This window comes from Hylaeus volcanicus, chromosome 1 (assembly GCF_026283585.1).
Source record: "Hylaeus volcanicus isolate JK05 chromosome 1, UHH_iyHylVolc1.0_haploid, whole genome shotgun sequence".
NCBI lineage: Eukaryota > Metazoa > Arthropoda > Insecta > Hymenoptera > Colletidae > Hylaeus > Hylaeus volcanicus.
The window spans coordinates 7,873,775-7,892,128 of NC_071976.1; the positions used below are offsets into that span (position 1 = coordinate 7,873,775).

Here is an 18,354-nt window from a genome sequence, read left to right on the forward strand (position 1 = left end):
CTCACGAGTGATCAGGCCTTCAGTAAATTATGTTTATGCATAGTAAGTGTGACCACAGAAATTTAGATCACTCGATATTTTGGCAAAGTTTGAGTCTAGACACGAATATCGAATAAAAAGGGAACAGCTCTTTAGTCGCCATTTGTAGAATAGAAGCTTATGTTTGAATCGTAAATTAAGTGTTTCATAATGAAGAAGTAGAAATGTAACTATTCAAAATATTTACAAAATCTGTTATCTTAAAATATTGTACTTAATATTACGTATCTATCTTTTGTTATTTTCAATTAGAATGTCGATGTTACTATTAATTATGTATTCAATTGCGTTTCAATCCGTCAATCATAGAATTCAATAAAGAAACTATTCGGTCGAATAAACGTCACAAAATATCATTTTTTTGTCATCCATTATTCTCATAAAATTGTGCTCATCACAGTGGTCTACTAGGCTTTTAACGCTAATAGCATCGAAAATGTTATCGTTCTATATCAAGAGATGAATTTAACATGAGTTTCTCGAGCCAAAAGCAACAAGATTCACAGTCGAACAAAATTGTCATAATTTCAAAGTTAAAAAAATAAGAAGAGACCAAATTAAAATTTGAAATACAGAACAAACCCTGTGTAACAAATAAAACACGTAAAAAGGTTTATATTATAGTTTTCATTCGTCAAATAAAGTCTTTCTCATTTCTGGACGTTCCATAATTTAAAAGGTAGTACTAAGGGCAAGAAGGGAATAATAAAATACAGAGATCAAGGAAATAACAAGGTGGCAGAGCAGCGAGACGAAGAGATCGAGGCAAGCAACTTGAGAAGTAGGACAGGTCTGTTTTAAAAGCGTTTAAAACGCCCCCTTCTCGTGCCAACAGGTGGAAACTTTTTCTGCGCCACGTATTCTCGAACTCCTGACATTCGTTTCTTCCACTTCTTTTGCCAAGAATGTAATTGAAACGAGAAAAGAACGAGGAACAGTAATTTCCAGCTTCTCGAGAGGGGCAGCCGCGAAAGGGTCTCGCCTAGAACTCATTTTTCATTTATTATTCCTGGACGCCATTAAGACGTTCAAGAGTGTTCTATTTTCCTAGTTGAAATATTAAGAGGCAATTAACTGTTACTTAGCCGTGGCGCTGTTGACGTATAAATGTCGTAATTGCTTTCGCTGAGAGCTACGCTTGGAACGGTGACTCCTGATATTCAATTTCAACTAAAACTTGTGACAGCTTGTTTCTGGTACTTTACAGAGACTGCGAAATTATGTTCGGAAGGAATCTTGAAAGTTGGGGACGCGTAGATAAATTATTTCGTCTTTTTGCTTTGCGTTCGTTCGATGTTTGTGGAAGGAAAATTGCATGACGGATGGGGACGAAATTAAATACGTCAAATGCATGCAGGTTTTCGGAGGGAATGATTATAGCTCGATACCAGATGGAAAGAGGAATTTTTTCGGAATATTTTAAGATTGAAAGAGTTATTCCTATGTTTTATTTGACAAAAGAGCAATGAAACAGAAAAATGTTGTCATTTGAGTATGAATTTTAATAATTTTACGGTATAGTACAGGATTCAATCAAATAGATACTACATAAGTTTCTATAAAATAAACATTGAATATCAATAATATGATATCTTTATAGAGTTGGGGACTACCTTTGTGAGTAATTCTAATTTTATTTTTAATTCTCAAGTATCCATTTTCTCTTCCCTCGGAATTTGCGCAAGATGGTTGCGTAATGAATGTCACATTAACCAAATCAGAGTAAACGAGTTTCTCGAAATAGTCACGAAGGCATATAAGTCCCTGTGTATCTTAATGTGTTTCATAAATTAGACATTTTACAAAAATATTAATATTATTGTTATTAAATTGTACGTGAGTGGGGATATATATATAAGATACACAGGGACTTATATGTCTTCGTGACTTGTGACCCATTTAATCATGCAAGTGGTCCTTCAATTATTTCGAGCGGTATTTTTCTGCAAGAAAAGTATGCGATAGACAAAGAGGAAACGAAGTCAAGGAGACGAGGCTCAAGTAAAAAAAGAGTGGATACATTGTGTCCATAATTACGATGAAGGAAAGCACTAAAGTTTCGTACGATCGAGGGAACTGTTCCATTTCTTCGTTTTATCTTCGTTTTGTTATTACGCGAGAGGTAAACTAACAAAGTTTATGTAGACAAAGGACGAGAAAAGGAAAGAGTAGGTCAATTCTGCCTCCTCCCACCCTATAGTTTTATCTATATCAATATTCTATTTTCTAATTTAAAAATTCTCGTAATAGTTCCAAATTTTTATGTAACAACCAAATTCTCTTTGTGTCCTATTATGGTACTGCTTTGAATATTGCTATTCAAATTCCTGGAGAAAATGGGGTAAACTATTTCCCATCTCCATTTTCTCTTCCCTCGGAATTTGCGCAAGATGGTTGCGTAATGAATGTCACATTAACCAAATCAGAGTAAACGAGTTTCTCGAAAGAGGTAGGGATCAATTAGATAACAGACGGCGTCTCGATGACAGCTCAGTGAATTTTCGAAGCGGAGGCGTCCTTGTAGCGCGGGTATCGCGCGTCGGGGCGCCGGGACGTCGGAAAGGACGCGGGTTATGTTTAGAAAAGCCGAGGGAACGAGTCTGCGCGTATTTCAGGTGCAAGTAAGTTGGTTGTTTGGCCAGTGGCCAGTATCGCCAAGCATAATTCCCGCAATTTTCGAATACGCTTTCGTTCCTCGCGATGTTCGCTATAATTAACGAGGCGACTCGCCGTGAATCACCCTTCTCCATCATATTTTTCCTCGGTTCATCTTTTTAAACGATTCTGGAAAATCTGATCTCTGGAATAGGTCTAGAGAGAATATTGTATTTTTAACTATCTGTGGAATGAATTTCATTTTGCCTTTAGGAACAGAAATTATTTCTTGGTTACTTTTGTGTTCACGAATCATCCGATTCTTTAAACAATTTTTAAAAAATCTGCCCTCTAGAGAATATGTATAGAGAATATTGTAATTGTAACTCTCTGTCGAGTAAATTTTATCGTATTTTCAACTCTCTGTTTAGTGAATTTTATTTTATTTCGAGGAACACAAATAATATCTTGGTTATTCGTGTACTTATGAATCACTGTCGCTGATCTAATTCTTAGCGCACTCAGGAGAGAACAGGTTTCTTGAAACTTGTTGAATAACGAAAACATCTGAATGATACTTAGACGAATATTGACTGACAACTTCACTTTCAATATTTCTAATAAGTAAGTCAAAAATACTTTGAATAATTATCATCTAGTGTGTGTTAAATTTCATTCCATGCAGAACAATATAAATAAGAATATTTTCGATTTGTTAGAAATAGTTCAATTCAAGAAAATGTCCAAAGTGGTCCAATACGGGCAACTATCTATAATTGAATGACTATGGCTATACTGGCTGCGTGACTGTGACTATTCGCTGCCAGCTTCAAAATTGGCATTCTTTCCGTAAAACTGAAAACTATTTCCCTCCATTCAGTGGCACCGATAATTTATTCACTGACTGTACTATTCGAAACTGTCTTCTTATACCAAATTTGACTAAATTTAATGATTGAAGTGGTCTCTTACAAGCATTTGTTTACTTCTCTTAAAAAATTTCGACCTCACGTTTAGACTCTCCTAAGTAAACAGTTGTATTTTCCTAGATAGTTTTAATTATTGATTATGCAACTATTTACTAAACAAATGTTTGTAATAGACCATATTATGTTTCAAATTGGACTTCCATTCCATTAGAGTATTTATGAATTTATTAATGTTTGAGATAAGTTTTAAGTGGTTGAGTTTGCAGAGGTATTAAATGTCTCCATAAGAAAATTTAAAATTAGAATATGATTGAAAATTTTTCTTAATGAATTTTATAAGGATTTTTGTTTAGAATTGAAACGTTAATGTGTTCATGTAGTTATTTTCCAACAGCACCATTCCATGTGTAAACTCTACGTACGTAGACTCTACGTTTGTGTTGTTTAAAGGAGCATACATTTGACATTTGTTTACTATCAGTACATTCAAGTTTTGGCCACGAATAGATTTCTCTATTAATTATCTGTCATTTAGTTTCTATGGTTTTTGTTCTACTCGAAACGAAATTCGGTTTTGACGTACCTTTGGACTTCCGGTGGATTATTTATTGACGCTTCGCGCGCTTTGACCTCAAAGGGGAGGAGGATCGCGTGCGCGAGCATACCGAGGCCGCGATTTTATTTTCACAAGTGTATATAATTAACCACGGTTTGTTGGTGTTCCGATTTCGTTCGTTTGGTATCGAGGAATTCGTGCGCGATTCGTTGGCGTGTTTAGCTTCCGTCGAAATCAGAATGTTATAGTGCTTTGCTTTGATACCTGCTTTCGAACTCTTATCCGCGCCATTTCCGTAATGTAAACGTCCTCCAACAATTTGGAACAAAATTTTCCGTTCCTTGAATGTTTTCGTTACTGTATTGTGAAATTATAAAGCTGTGATATTTATGAATGATTACTTTTGCTTTTCATCTAGACCATTTCATGTGCCGATTATTATGTAGATATAAAATTAACAAATTGATTTCTTTGTTATTGGTCCTTGATATCTTATATATTTCTACTATTATCATGAAGTTGTGAAACCTATAAATTGATTGTTTGCTCCTATTTCTTGACATACCCTTATTATTATTTATAAAATATACGTTACGATATTTAGAAGACGAAACAAATTTTAACCGACGTTTCCGCTCATCATTTGTATGTACAAAAATATAAATTGTGCATAAATACTCGCGGTCTAGTTGTGAACTTGGACGAGTGAAAAATGATGTGTCGATTATTTTACTGACCTGGCGCGAGCTTTTGCAAGTTGATCGATCTGATCCTGGAAGTCGACAACAACCTCCTGGTGTTTTTTGCGCAGAAGATGCGCAGTCTCCTCGCTCTCAAGATGAACATCTTCGAGTAGTTTGCGCAACTTGGCCAGTTCCGTGTCCCTCTTCTTGTTGATCTCGAACTGCAGAGTTCCATTTGAAAAGTAACAATTAATTTTCTGATGACGTTGAAGGAAATTTCACGAAAGTTCTCTCGTATGTCTGAACCCTTCCATTCCCATTGTATTCTTAAAGTGAGAGGTTCGGAATTATTGAAAAAAAAAAGAAATAAAAATCAATCAATCAACTTGGGAATGAAAGGGTTATGGAGATCGACTTTTTAAATCATTGTTTTGGTTACGCATTATTTGTGGTACTTACTTGAGATTCGGCGCCACCCTCTGCCTCTTCGAGACGTTCGGACAGCTGGATGACTTGCACGCTCAAATCAGCGCGCTCGCGTTCGATCTGCCAAGTCACGTGCCAAGTAAACAAAATGTTAGTATGTCGTTCAATACAAATACTGTCATAGTGCAGCGTCTACGAATTTATGTTCGAACGTAAATCAAAAACTACAAAATAAACGCGATTCACCTAACCATACCCTATCGTTGGCAATCCTAATATATACAATCTTGCTACAATAAAATATACATTTATAGACATCTTAAATAGTTACACAAAAAAGTTAGTAAAAATAAATATATATAAATATATATAAATATAAAAATCCTATGGAAATTGTAAATCATCAACATCCAAATACACGTGATCCATCTAACTCTACCCTGTCTTTGACAATCCTAGTGTATACGATCTTCCTACAATAAAATCGTATTATTATCGTTATTATTGCCATCAAACATAGCCATCGTAAACGAGTGAAGACGTACATAAACATATCCTCGTTTACATCATTTCTCGAGATACGAATTGATTGCAGGGAGATAGAAGAGCACTGTCGGAACACGTTGATGTCTGTTGAGTGTAATCGAGATGCGCGGCATTGTTTTGGAAAGAGGCCTCAAGGAACGACGCGAACGGCTCGGTGCAAGCTTGACGTCAGGTTTCTTCGGACCGCGAATAGAACGATCTAATTCCGGACGGACTGGCTCTATATCGGGAGCTTTATTCATATTACAAACGAGGCGTTTATCGAGAAAAGATAGACGCGCGACATCGCCATAACTGTCCGTACGCCGGAAACCACCATGTTCTCCATGGCTCGTTGCATTTATTGCGTAAGAACACGCACTTCCTGGAAGATTTTTTCGCAATAAACACGCTGATTTACACGATTACCTAACACTTCTTCAGTTTTGAATTCTTTTCTTGTTAGTAAACAAAATATTCTTTGTGTTCTTCGCGTTGGTTGGGATGGAATTGATGTCATTGGATTTTAAAAAATTATTCTTTTGCAAGAAGAACACTCATTTAGAAGATAACTTAACACTTTTTCAGTTTTGAATTCTTTTTTTCAATAGTTGTTATGGAATTTTCAGATTATAATTTTACTATGAAAACATCAATTTAGAAGATTACTTAACCTCCTCGGTCTTGAATTATTTCTTTGAGTAATCAAAATATTTTTGTTGTCTGTTATATTAAATTAAAAAGGTGCATTATACACAAGAGGTTTAATAATCCTAATGTAAAATAATGTATTTCAGAATATAAATTAGAATTTAATTAATTTTTCTCTGATATATTTATTTTAATATATATCTGTAGTGTCATTTTGCCAAATGTCATTACGAAAGACATTTAAACAGACATCACTTGTGGGTTTACCATTTTATAAAAGAAACTATTCTCTATTAAAATAATAATCTTCAAATTTATAATTTATTTTACTTCAATAGAGTTTTGTTTGTAAACAGCTAATATTTTAGAGTGCCTATTAAATTTGGAAAGGAAGAATGTGTCTATTATTCCAATAGCTGAGTAAATAAAAAAGTAATCTTTCCATGAACGAGGAAATTCTTTAGATATTTGTCTCAAATTTCAAAAATTTATTTTAATTGTACCCTACAGTAGAATGTATTTGTAGTTCATCTTTAAACGATAAATTCTTGTCAGATTCTTAAAAATTCCAAAATTTATTTTAATCGCAATTCCCCTATATACGGTGGCTATTTCGGAAAATCAAATATACGAGGGAAGAATTAACGGCTCGAATAGCTCGACTGCTGTCACAGCTGTTGTTTGTCAAGCGAGAGATCAGTGTCCCTTTTTCAAGAAATGAGAATGCAAACGTGTATTTTCGAGGAAAAGACAAATTTTCGGAATTGGGCTACTCGCAGTGTTACATAACGACTCGGTCCAACCCCCTGCACGGTTTTCTTCTCAAAATAACGACACGAACACAACTTAACACGTAACGCGAACTCAACGCGATCATAATTTGCAACTTTTTGCGATTCCAAAGCGCGGAGAACGTCTCTGGCACAGGTTCAAGTCACGTATTGCGGCGAACGTTACGTATGAATTTGATTTCCGTGGGGCTTGCAGAACAATGAAACCAGAGATGCTCTTTTTAAATGTAACGCGCCATTTGAACGAGATACCCACGGTTACATCTTTCCATTCATCTAAAATTCACGAAACGAACTAGTTCTATCCACAATCTAGAAAATTGTAAAAATCCAGGTGTTCTTTGTTAGAAAAATTTTTGAATAAAATAGAAATCGTGCAAGTATTGTTAATTTATAAATTTAAATGCAAATTTAACGCTGCATTCGAATAGGATCCCCATAGTTATATTTTTCCATTCATCTAAAATCCACGAAGCAAACGAGGTGAATCCACAACCCTCAAAACATCAAAAATTATGTGTACTTGGTCAGACAAATTTTTACCGAAAAGGAAATCGTGCAAATATTCAAATCAGAGCCAATAAAAATTTGTGACGACCGCTCTTTTTTCACGGATGGTCCTGAAAGATTGTTTTTGTTTTCGTTTTTAGACATGATGCGTTACATGTACGCCGTACACGAAAAAGGAATGCGGGTTCGTCCGCTGAAGAGGCGCGCATCCCCAAAAATAGACGCGAGTCGAGAGCTGGACATTTCGACCTACTACTCCCCACTCTATGGTGGAGCGGGCCACTCTCGCTTTTTTCGTAGCAGTTTCAAAATTCACAATGCCTACATTACATAAAGTCTCGAAATTGACGTTTATCACCGCCGTTTCGGTATTTTTATCCCCTGGCGCGCACCAGACGCGAGGCTTCTGGCGGAGATGCTCCACTATTCCTGCGAAATACTCGATCTTCGCCAATCCTACAAAAACTCTTCGCGTACGCCTGTTAGCACTCGATAAATGAAAGGAGACTATTGGAATACTAGATGAGTTATAGTAACTTTGTGGACTGGTCGATTAGGTTAAATTCACTTTTTCAGTCTAGTAATAGTAATTCGAATCTTTTTTTACCGTAGGAGGGGTTGAAGGTTGTTTATCTTCAATTTATTAAGTGTGAAATCGCATGTTTGCTTTTAGGAATGTTGCTATTGATAAGAGTAATTAAATTAAATTCACTTGACATAAAATAGAATTTCAGTCTGGTCATTTCATTTTTATTTAACCTGTAACTGTTCCAAAGTTGTTTACCCTTAATTTATTGAGTGTATCGTCTTGCTTGGGTATTTAAAAATAATATCGATCAATCCATTCACAGCTAACTAGGAGATGTCTCGTAATTCAAATTGATTGCAATTACTGAAAGGATAAGTTTATAGCCTTTCGAGTCACGAATTATTGCAAAAGAAGAAGGTAAATATTCTTTTTAAAACAACAAATTTAATATCACTTTTTATTATCAAAATAGTAACCTAGATTACACATCTGTATTAAATCTTGGCGCCCAAGGCAAAACGTTTTAAATTTGCATGACAGTGTATGGGTTAAGCAAAATTAGATAAGTTCTAAACGTTCAGTTTATATCTAATCACCAAACAAGGGGTTTAATTATCTCTAACTATACTAACACTGTCTACTACTGAAACAACGACTACTAATAGACTGTTATGTCAACTGTTTTTCTCTATGCTACCCATTCAAAATTCCTATTCCACCCTTAAGGTAAACAAGAATCCCACCCATCTCTCTCAAAAGACATACGCACTCTCCGTTAACAATCTAAAAGCCCTCAACAAGGAAGACCTTACGAATGACCAAGAGTTCCACCTAATTCACCTAGTTGCGACGGTTGCAAGGACATGACAGAGCATTTAAGAGACTCACCCTCTGGCGCAGTTCTCTCTCAGACTCCAGGTCATCCTGCAGCAGGCGGATTTTGTCCTGAAATGAGAGGCAAGAGAAGGATTAGAGCGTATCACGGGACTCGGTTGCAGAGGGTCGGGTGCTTTACGTAATGGGCCGACGAAAATATCCAACAGCGGACTGTAGGTATTTCGGAAAGACGGACGGCCACCGAACGGGCTCGTCCTCGAGGGAACAGGAGTATCTTCGCCGCGCAGCGTCCGTTTTGGGGTCGTTTCCAACGGAACCTGAGCTCGAGTCCCCGTGGCTCTTAACGAGCATCCAGGGAACGTTCACCTCGAACCGACAGAAAAAGTACGATCTTACTTGAATGCACAGGCGAGTTTTCCTCGTTCGGGATCGATCGGGGTCGTTCGTCTACCTCGAGGGCGTTTCGCGAGCGCCACGAAGATGTCACTCCGGTTTGTTCAGGCACGATCTCAGGGCCGATATTCACGACTATTTTCGTACACGAGCAATCCGATAGCCACGGGACGGTAGCACTTTCGTTCCTCGTCAGGGTTGGCACTAATATCCCTTATGGTCACTGAACTTTCTCGCGTCTCACTGTCCCCCACTGCGAAATCGGTCACTGCTCCTTTGCACCAGCTTCGATCACTCTTTTAGGAGTTTCCTCGTCGCCTCGAAATGAATCGACCTAGAGAGGATCTCGAAGGGTCGCCTGCAGGTTGCGTCATCGGGCCCTCGTCGAACAGGTTCCGTCGAACATCTTGGACTCTCTCCATTGGACGTATTGGATTTCACAGGACGTATTCTTCTAGGCGAACATATACGGTCACGTGCTGGATTTCCTTCTGGTGGACGCCCAGAGGGTTTCCTAAATCTTCCTCTATGATCCCAACGAGCATCTTAAATTCTCTTTAGATTCTAGAGCCTCGTGGAACGTTCTAGACTCAGCACAGTGCTCAAGTCTGGCGAGACTACATTGAACATATCTGAACAGGTCTTGATGTTCTCTCAATTCATTCGAACACTCTATTTCACCAATGTTAGCTTTCATTTACCTTCGCCCTTTGCGAACTCCTGTTCCCTTTCTCTACTTTTTCGATTTAATAACCGAATGAACACGGTTTTTGAGAAATCGTTACGTTAAATCTTGAGAGCTTGAATATTTTTAGGCACTGTAAGGCTTCGTTACATCGTCTACACCAGACCGTTACGATTAAAAACAAAAGCAATGGGGGATGAGTCTAAAGTGAAGGCTGTCCAGGACTATATTAGCCCTTTGCACTGGAGGCCTTTTTTTCTGGTATCTACAAGCAGCTCGAGATGCTTTCTTAGCATTCTATTACCACGTATACTAAACTTAGATTCATAATCGCAAACTGAGATCTGAGAATCAGGTCGTCTTTACTTCACCGACAATCGTTTTGACACTTCGATTTCCAAAGAAACGAAACTTGAAGAAACATTATTGCTAGTAGATTTGCTGCGTGAAACCTAGTGGTGACCGAGAGTCACCTTTCGAGTGCAAAGGGTTAGAAACGAGGAATCGATTGAAATAAATGTATGTACGATACCAGTGTGATGCAGATGATAACGAAGCGATACCTGTCCCGGTTTGCAATCGAATTTGATGGAAAAAGGGTTACCTGTGCCCCGTTCTTTGGTAACCTACCTCCAGTCTGGTGAGAGCGCTGAGGTCGGCGCTGTATTCGATGCTGACATCGGCAGTACCACCGCCGGTGGAGCGGTACGTGTATTTGGAAGCTTTAGCGATCGCTGAAGACATCCTGTCCGCTTGGATTCACTCGCTCTCTCGACGATTCCTCGATTCCCTCGGCCGAGATTCGTTTACTCCTCGGGTTGTTCGCTAACCTTCGTGTGTTTCGCCTCGATGCACTGGCTGGTGCTAAGTTGCGTCGTATTGATTTAAATCGTCGTAGTCAGCTACCACTTCCTACTCCACCTTCTTCTTCTTCTTCCGTCTCTTCTTCGGGGGTTTCGGAGCCGACCAGCGCCCTACTCGTAGTGCGCGACCCGTCGTCGTTCGTATGGCGCGCCGGCGGCTCCATGGCATCGTCAAAATGACGGTTGGGCGCGTGCGCGTTAGATCATCAACCCCCACCAGGAACACGCGGCGACGGACTCGTCATCGCCGTTGTTCCACGTCCTCGTCGACCGAGGGGAACCACCAGCCGACGACCACCGCCGCTCCACGGACGCCCACGTTTCCTCAAAGCACCTGCCAACGGGATGCTTCGTTAGCGAACGAGTTTTTAACTGATGAATTATATTTTCTATATTATTATATTCTATAGATTGTTACTGTTAGACTGCGGATGTTTAGGGAAATTCTTATTATTGCAGATACAGATAATAAAGAGTTAAGATTTGAATGGAAGTATGTGTTATTTTGCAAAGGTGTTGTGTATTTTATTGGTGGTGTTTTAGATATTTTTGCATTTGTCATCCTCATATGTTTAACTATATGTTCACTTGATAGGAGCGAATGAATATCAACAGTCTAATTATTATTACATTTTAATATGAGAATTACTGCTTCTTCAATGTTTTGATATTTAATTTTAATTAATACTTTATTGCATCTGAATATTTATTATCTTTATTGCCTTTTCATCAAAATACCTTCACAATGTTACTATTAGAATAACAGTACCTTGGTCACAAATTATTTCAATACATGCATTCATGTGAGCAGAAGAAAAATATGAATCCAAACTATACACGTATATAAAAGATTGAAATTGCAATTATAACAAATGAAAATAACTTTCTTCAATCCTGAAAAAGATCAGCCTAAACTTCATCAGTCTAACCAACAATCTTTAGACTCTAAAGCTTTCATCGCGTGAAACATGAAAGACGAAGCTTGCTCGCCACTCAACAGGTGTACCTGTGCCAATCAGAAACCGATTCACGATCGAAATTGTCCGAGGAGACAATTAGAATTAGAATTAGCCCTGGCGTCCCACGCTTTCCGACGTGGAATTATTCGCCCAACATTCAGCCGTGCAACTGCGTCGCTCCTCGTACCGATTTAGATATACCGTACTTGAAAAGCTGCAGGGTCATCACTTCGCATAGATCGGCCATCGATGAGAGAAGTCGTTGACTCATTCAAGTACCGATAGTACCGTAGGTGTCAAAGTATAACAATCGCGCATTGTCATCCGAGTGTCATATCGGAGCCAAAATCGTTTTAGAATCGCGACTATTTTTGCCCGTGTACACTCATCGTGCGTGAGGTACACGGGAACATAATCTATAATTACACGGGGCGATGGCTAATTTCACGTCGACACCTTAGAAAAAGGGATGCATTTGACGTATTTATTAATCCTTTTACCGCGGAACGTTTTTTGCTGGAAGTTCTAAGAGGCGTAGAGGTGTGAATTTTAAAAAAATATCAGTTTATAGGGAATTATAAGATGGAACTGTTTTATATTTATAGTTTATTCATAGGATGTTTAGTTTCAAAAATAAAATTTAAAAATTTAAGTAACTTAAAAGAATAATACTTTAATTATAAATAATTACCTGAATGTATCATATAGATACATTCTAAATATCAACATAATGTGTTTCAGGATAAATGACTTCCGAAATCGATTATCCTGGAAACTCAAACTCTAAAAAACAAATCTTATCCCACATTTCTGGATTATTTTTGGATTGAGAGTCACATTCTTTTCGATTGCCTCACGAATTATAGGACACCGTATATTCTGTGCGCGTCTAACATTGTCATGCTGGTATAATCTATCATTGGGTATTTTATTATTTTATGCAAACGCAACGATTGATTATTGATTAAAGAACTGCCTCTATTTAATTGATTTAAATTCTGTGCTCTTCAAAAGAAAGTCTGGTCTTGATGTGTATCTTGCATACGACGAAATTCTTTGACATACATACGACCACGCGTTGAGGTTGACCAACGACTCAACAAGTGAGGAGAATTCCTTTTGAAAAATTGCTGTCTACCGATCCGATTTCTGGAATACACCGCGAATTCACGATGATCTCGCAGCTGCGACGAAATATCCACCGGCTTTTTGGTATTTACGCTCGACATCGTTGTTGACGATTCGACGATGGTTAACGAGAATGCTGGGCGCGTTTCCATCGGCGCGGCGTTGGTATTGCGGTCTCGAAGCACCGTCTCGTTCCATGCTTTCCAAATTTATTCAACATTCTGTTACGCGTACAATAATCCCCAAGTCTGGGGCATCTTCCTTCGTGGAAGGAATCGTTCGCGAACTTCAAATGCCGATGGTCTCGTGGCAAACATTATTGCTATTAATACGGGTCCATCTTTTATTCGTGACATTTTATTTATAACAATTTATTTATGACTAACGATTAAGAATAAGATGCCACGATCTATCGACTGTAGAACAGAATTTATTTCTGGCTATTTATTAATACGTTGTTGTGTGCTATTCATCGTCTGGCAATTAATCATCTCTGTCCTGAATAATTTCTGCTATAGATGCTGTTATTGTTCGATGGTGTGTTATTTCAAACAAGATTATTCCAATGAAGAAATTTAGTTTTCTAAAACATCTCATTTCTTCTGCATATTGTCTCTATTACAGTTCCGACATTCGGGGTTCGTTTACTCTTACTACTTGCCGCGTCTGAAACAGGAGCCTCTCATTCTACTAGCATACCATACCACTCCCACCACCGTGAATTCCTCCCGTATTTATATCCTATAATCCATTTTTATTTACCTGAAATGGCAAGACGCCGCGAAATGTCTCCAATTCGAAATTCTTTGCATCCAATGCTTACTTTAAATATCTATACACCGCTTATTTTTTCTTTAATTTAAATTGTAGATGATCGGCACAAGGTTTGTTGTTCGCAGCACAAACTGCGAATGTTCATGCAAATTCGTATTTTTACATACACAAACGAAGAACAGAAATTCAATTATAGAATCAATCTCAGAAATTAAATGATAGAAATTATAAAAATTTCATTCAATTATAGAAAGTAAACTATATTTTGTCTTCTAAATGTTCTAACATATATTGCATTTTTCATATTTTATGCATCTATTTGTACACATCCCAGTACATTTTTCTACATTTCGACTTGCCATAAATCCCTAATTACCCGCAATCTAATTATTACTACACATTGCTCCAAAAAGTTCTGTATACAGAAGACATACAATCAGTCCCATAAGTATTCGTACTCTTTATATCTAATGAAGACGCTTGTTTAAATTAAATGACAGGTTTGGTGTTTCCAAATAAATTTTTCATTATCAATATATATATATATATATATATATATATATATATATATATATATGGGTAAAGTTTATTCATGTATATACTTGTAATAAAAAATTTATTTGGAATCGTCGAGCCTATCATTTAATTTCGACAAATTTCTTCAACATATTGGGAACGAATACTTATAGGACTGACTTTAGATGGAAGCATTTAAGCAAGTACACAAGACCATTTCCCAACTTGGTTTCTCATTTGCTCTCTTCAGACAGGTGTAAAGGGAGCAACGGGTGGGTACCATTTTCCATCGAAACTTCCAGTTTTCACAAAATTTCCACGACCACCCACCCCGCCCCACTCCCGTCGAGTGTCTATAAAAGGTCGCCAGGCGATGGCGGGCAAAGATGCTCGCTCGGCCTAGCTCGGGAGCTCACCAAGTAATTTGAGATTGACCCCTTCTCTTCGGCGTCCTCCTCATCACCTTGCTCCCACTCTTCCGTCGCCGCACGTGGCTCCCTCTGGTGAAGAAATTCCAGGCATCGGAAAGCACGTCGGAAGACCTCAGACCAGAATAACTGCCTCTTTCTCTCTTTTTCGAACCGTGGCGGCTCTTCGCCGCCCCTCTGGCTCTCCTTTGGAGAGTTTCGAAGCCCAGCGGGGTGTACACCTATGCGGACTCGTGCAGAAACTTCCTCGTATCCGCGTTTCCAATTCGCGCCGGCACGTTTCGCCGGATATTTGGCTACGACCCGAGATATCCCACCAACTGGCCCGTGCCGTTTATTCTGTTTACAGGGGAGGAACCGGAAAAGGGAGCAGAAAGGATTGGTGGTACTCGATGGAACGTCTTTTCGTTAAGACGGCATTTCTTGTTGTTATTGTGGGATTTAATTTGCAGAAAGGGTTTGGTGGTGCTCGAAGGAACGTCTTTTCTTTGAAGATGGCATTTATTTTTGTTATTGTGGGATTTATTTTGCAAAGACCTATAAAATGGACATATTGTACAATAATATAAACAAAATTCTGAAAATTTATGTTCTAATATTTGCAAAGTAATATAGATTCCTATATAGGTTTAATTTTTGTAGGTACGTTTGAAATGATTGTATTCTGATAATAAAGATTTATTGTGATAATAAAAGGAGAAACTCGAAATGCTTCAAGCATGTTAACATGAGTGGACTACCATTTAAATATAGACATTAATCGAGTGCCTGAATGGACAATAATAATTTTCTCCTATGGGTTGAACAATTTCATTGAAAAACAAATTCCTGAAGGCCATTCTGGGAAACCCTATTTTAAATAGTTCTTTTGAAAGGTTTTGTTCCAATTTTTACCACCAATGTTCCCTTATTCTTTATTTCTAGAAACAGATCCTTTAAAGTATATACAGACACAAATTTCTAAAGCCCTTTCTAGCCTAGGATCCTTTATGACCTTTCAAATAAATCCTTAAAATAACAACGCTTTGCCGCTATTTTTCATCACTAGTGTGCTCATCTTCTTTATTTCCCCAAAAGGACCCTGTAAAGAATACAAGTTTGCCAAATTTCCCTCGCGGTTAGGTTTCCCCAAGAGCAAGTAGTCGCACAGAGGCCAAGCTTGATCCGTATCGCGACAGGATAATTATTGTAGCGTTAATTAACATCGTTTCGCGAGTGAACCGCGATAGAGGCAACAACGTATTAATCACGGCGAACTTTCCAGGCTTGCGCCAAGAAAAATGGTAATGACTCGATTCAGTCTGACATACATTACGCGCTGATACGATCTAAAGATGCTTCAGTTCTACGAATAATTTTCTGAAACTTGACTTGGAGGCTATTAAACCGCACGTCGTCTTGACTGGGACAAATTTATTAAAGTGCGTTGACTTGGAGCACGCGGGTCTGACCGATTGAGTTGTTCCGTTTATGCCAGGACCAACTTCCGGTCGAGGAGGAGACGTTTAATTGGACGGGGTCGAGAATTCGTACTTTATCTCTTTGAGGCGCGCAAGTAAAAAAAGTATTGTTACTTATTGAGTTTCAAAATTAGTATAAAGCATCGAAAACCACGTTTCTTTTTTACGATGTACGATGGATCAGAATACACGAAATTATAAAATATAACGTCTCCTACTTTATCAGAGGTATCATCAAAAATATGAAAAATTAATCTCCTTGAAAAGAAATCTTCTGGCCTCAATAAAAAGTAGTAATACATTTAGGTTCACTTGAACTGTATTCTTTACTGAACGTCAGATTTGTTGGAGTGTATCGATCATAAATGATTTCCTCGTTGCAATTCGGTGGGACGAGTGTCTCGCGCCTCTCGAGTTCACATAAAAAAACCTACAATGATCTCCGGAGTCGGTGGGTAAGGACACTGTCCCAATTTTCTAAATATATCCCCCTTCTGACACTCTCCCATTCGACTGAATTCTCTCAGGTACCCGCGTATCGAAAGATCTTGACTTCTCGATCAGGAGTTTAATGTTTGTAAACAGCGCCGCTGTATCGGTCAGCTCGGGTAAACTTGAACCTCCGACTTCGATATCCCGCTGTCGATATTTTTGGAGGCGGTAAGCCGCCATTTTCGTCCCGTCCATTATTATCGCAATGGCTATAGTCGAATCGAACACATGTTTGATGTTTAATTTTAATACGGAGCATTATTATTTATCAGAGATTCGTCGAGACATTTATTTTTAATTAACGATGATTCAGGCAAAATTTAGAACTCGTATCTACTTGTTTGAAGGTAAAGTTAAAGTATGAATCATAAGATTAGAGTTTAAGTTTAGTTTATGGTAGTATATGTTCTTGGTCCCGAGGAAAACAGAAAATCAAAAGAAACTGACGTATCTTATAAATGTGATTTTTGAAATTAATTGAAAGTATAATAATTATACTTTGGTCTGTATATTTAATTTCTGTATATATAATGTCCTCTTAAATTGACTGTAGAATATTAAAAGTATTATGACTGAATTTATAGAATACTTTGAACATAGAAATTTTTTTGTAGAGGGAGCTTAAAACTTATTATCCGGGTATAATGCGTTTGTCAACATAACTCATAATTTATCATTATTGTTCAGTTAATAGAGGTGCAGAACATTTTAATAATGCAATCTCGATTCCAAAATACAAGACACTACATTTTTCAGAGATCACAGCTTTTTAAAAATGGACCTGCATACATTCTGTCAAGTGACTTAATTCTTCTGAATTCTTCTTCACTCACTTTCCACGAATGTAGTGTACTAAGGTGTTTGAGAAATGAATACTTTACCAGACATTTTAAATTTGTTGTATCACTAGCGTTCACTTATTAGCACGAAAGACCTAAAGGAATGACAGTAAATCGTAATGAAAAATGGGACGATACACTTGAGAAAATATTGATGGTCATGGCGTGGTGAAACGTTTAAATATCCCATTGAGCAGAAACATGTGCTCCATTTGAAATATGTCGCCAAGTATACATTCTTCGCACATCATCTCATCGTCGTTCCTTCTACCTTCGATAAACCAGCACCCAGGTCATTCCTCTCGAGTGACTTACCCTATAGAATAGAAACTATAAGTGTATTTCTAAGTAGAAGGTTGGCCACATCGTCTTCTATATGGACCACATTTCCTTCTACATGGATCTACATTTTCCTAAGGCAAATTGATTACTAGGAACCGTTTGATGTTAATTTTGGAGTATGTAAGATGGATGAAAGGAAAATTAGCGAATTGGACAGGAGAAAGCCAGACAGGTTGATAGAACTTTGCTTAAATGTAAATTGGAATACCAGTGGATTCTACTGAAGAAGCTAAAGGATTTCTAAATGTTGTCAAATGTTAGGAAATATTTCTAGAGACAAATAAATGTTTAGGAATTCTGTTACAGAAAATTATGTTTAAGACCTCAATCATCCAAATCAGTCAAACAGTTCTCAAAAGAATTAACCTCTAAAGACTTATATAGGCCACCCTATATACCGATGT

General features: G+C 37.7%; 1 protein-coding gene and 1 long non-coding RNA gene across 3 annotated transcripts in view; both read right to left on the bottom strand.

Moving 5' to 3' along the window:
• LOC128884737 (paramyosin, long form-like) overlaps nt 1-11,163 on the bottom strand; it is a 28,098-nt gene extending 16,935 nt beyond the window's left edge. For both annotated transcript variants that reach the window (XR_008459459.1, XM_054138334.1), the window contains exons 1-4: nt 10,780-11,163; nt 9,123-9,179; nt 5,262-5,348; nt 4,857-5,023 (exon numbers count right to left, since the gene is read on the bottom strand). Coding sequence is in view for 1 of the 2 variants with exons in the window: in XM_054138334.1 (XP_053994309.1) it covers nt 4,857-5,023; nt 5,262-5,348; nt 9,123-9,179; nt 10,780-10,893 (425 nt within the window). In the remaining variant the exon portion in view is untranslated. The remainder of the gene's footprint in view (nt 1-4,856; nt 5,024-5,261; nt 5,349-9,122; nt 9,180-10,779) is intronic.
• LOC128884755 (uncharacterized) lies at nt 9,249-9,869 on the bottom strand. The gene is made up of 2 exons (XR_008459465.1): nt 9,523-9,869; nt 9,249-9,437 (listed from the first exon to the last, which is right to left on the bottom strand). It is a non-coding gene; the product is annotated as an uncharacterized LOC128884755 (long non-coding RNA).
• Nucleotides 11,164-18,354: the final 7,191 nt, after the last annotated feature.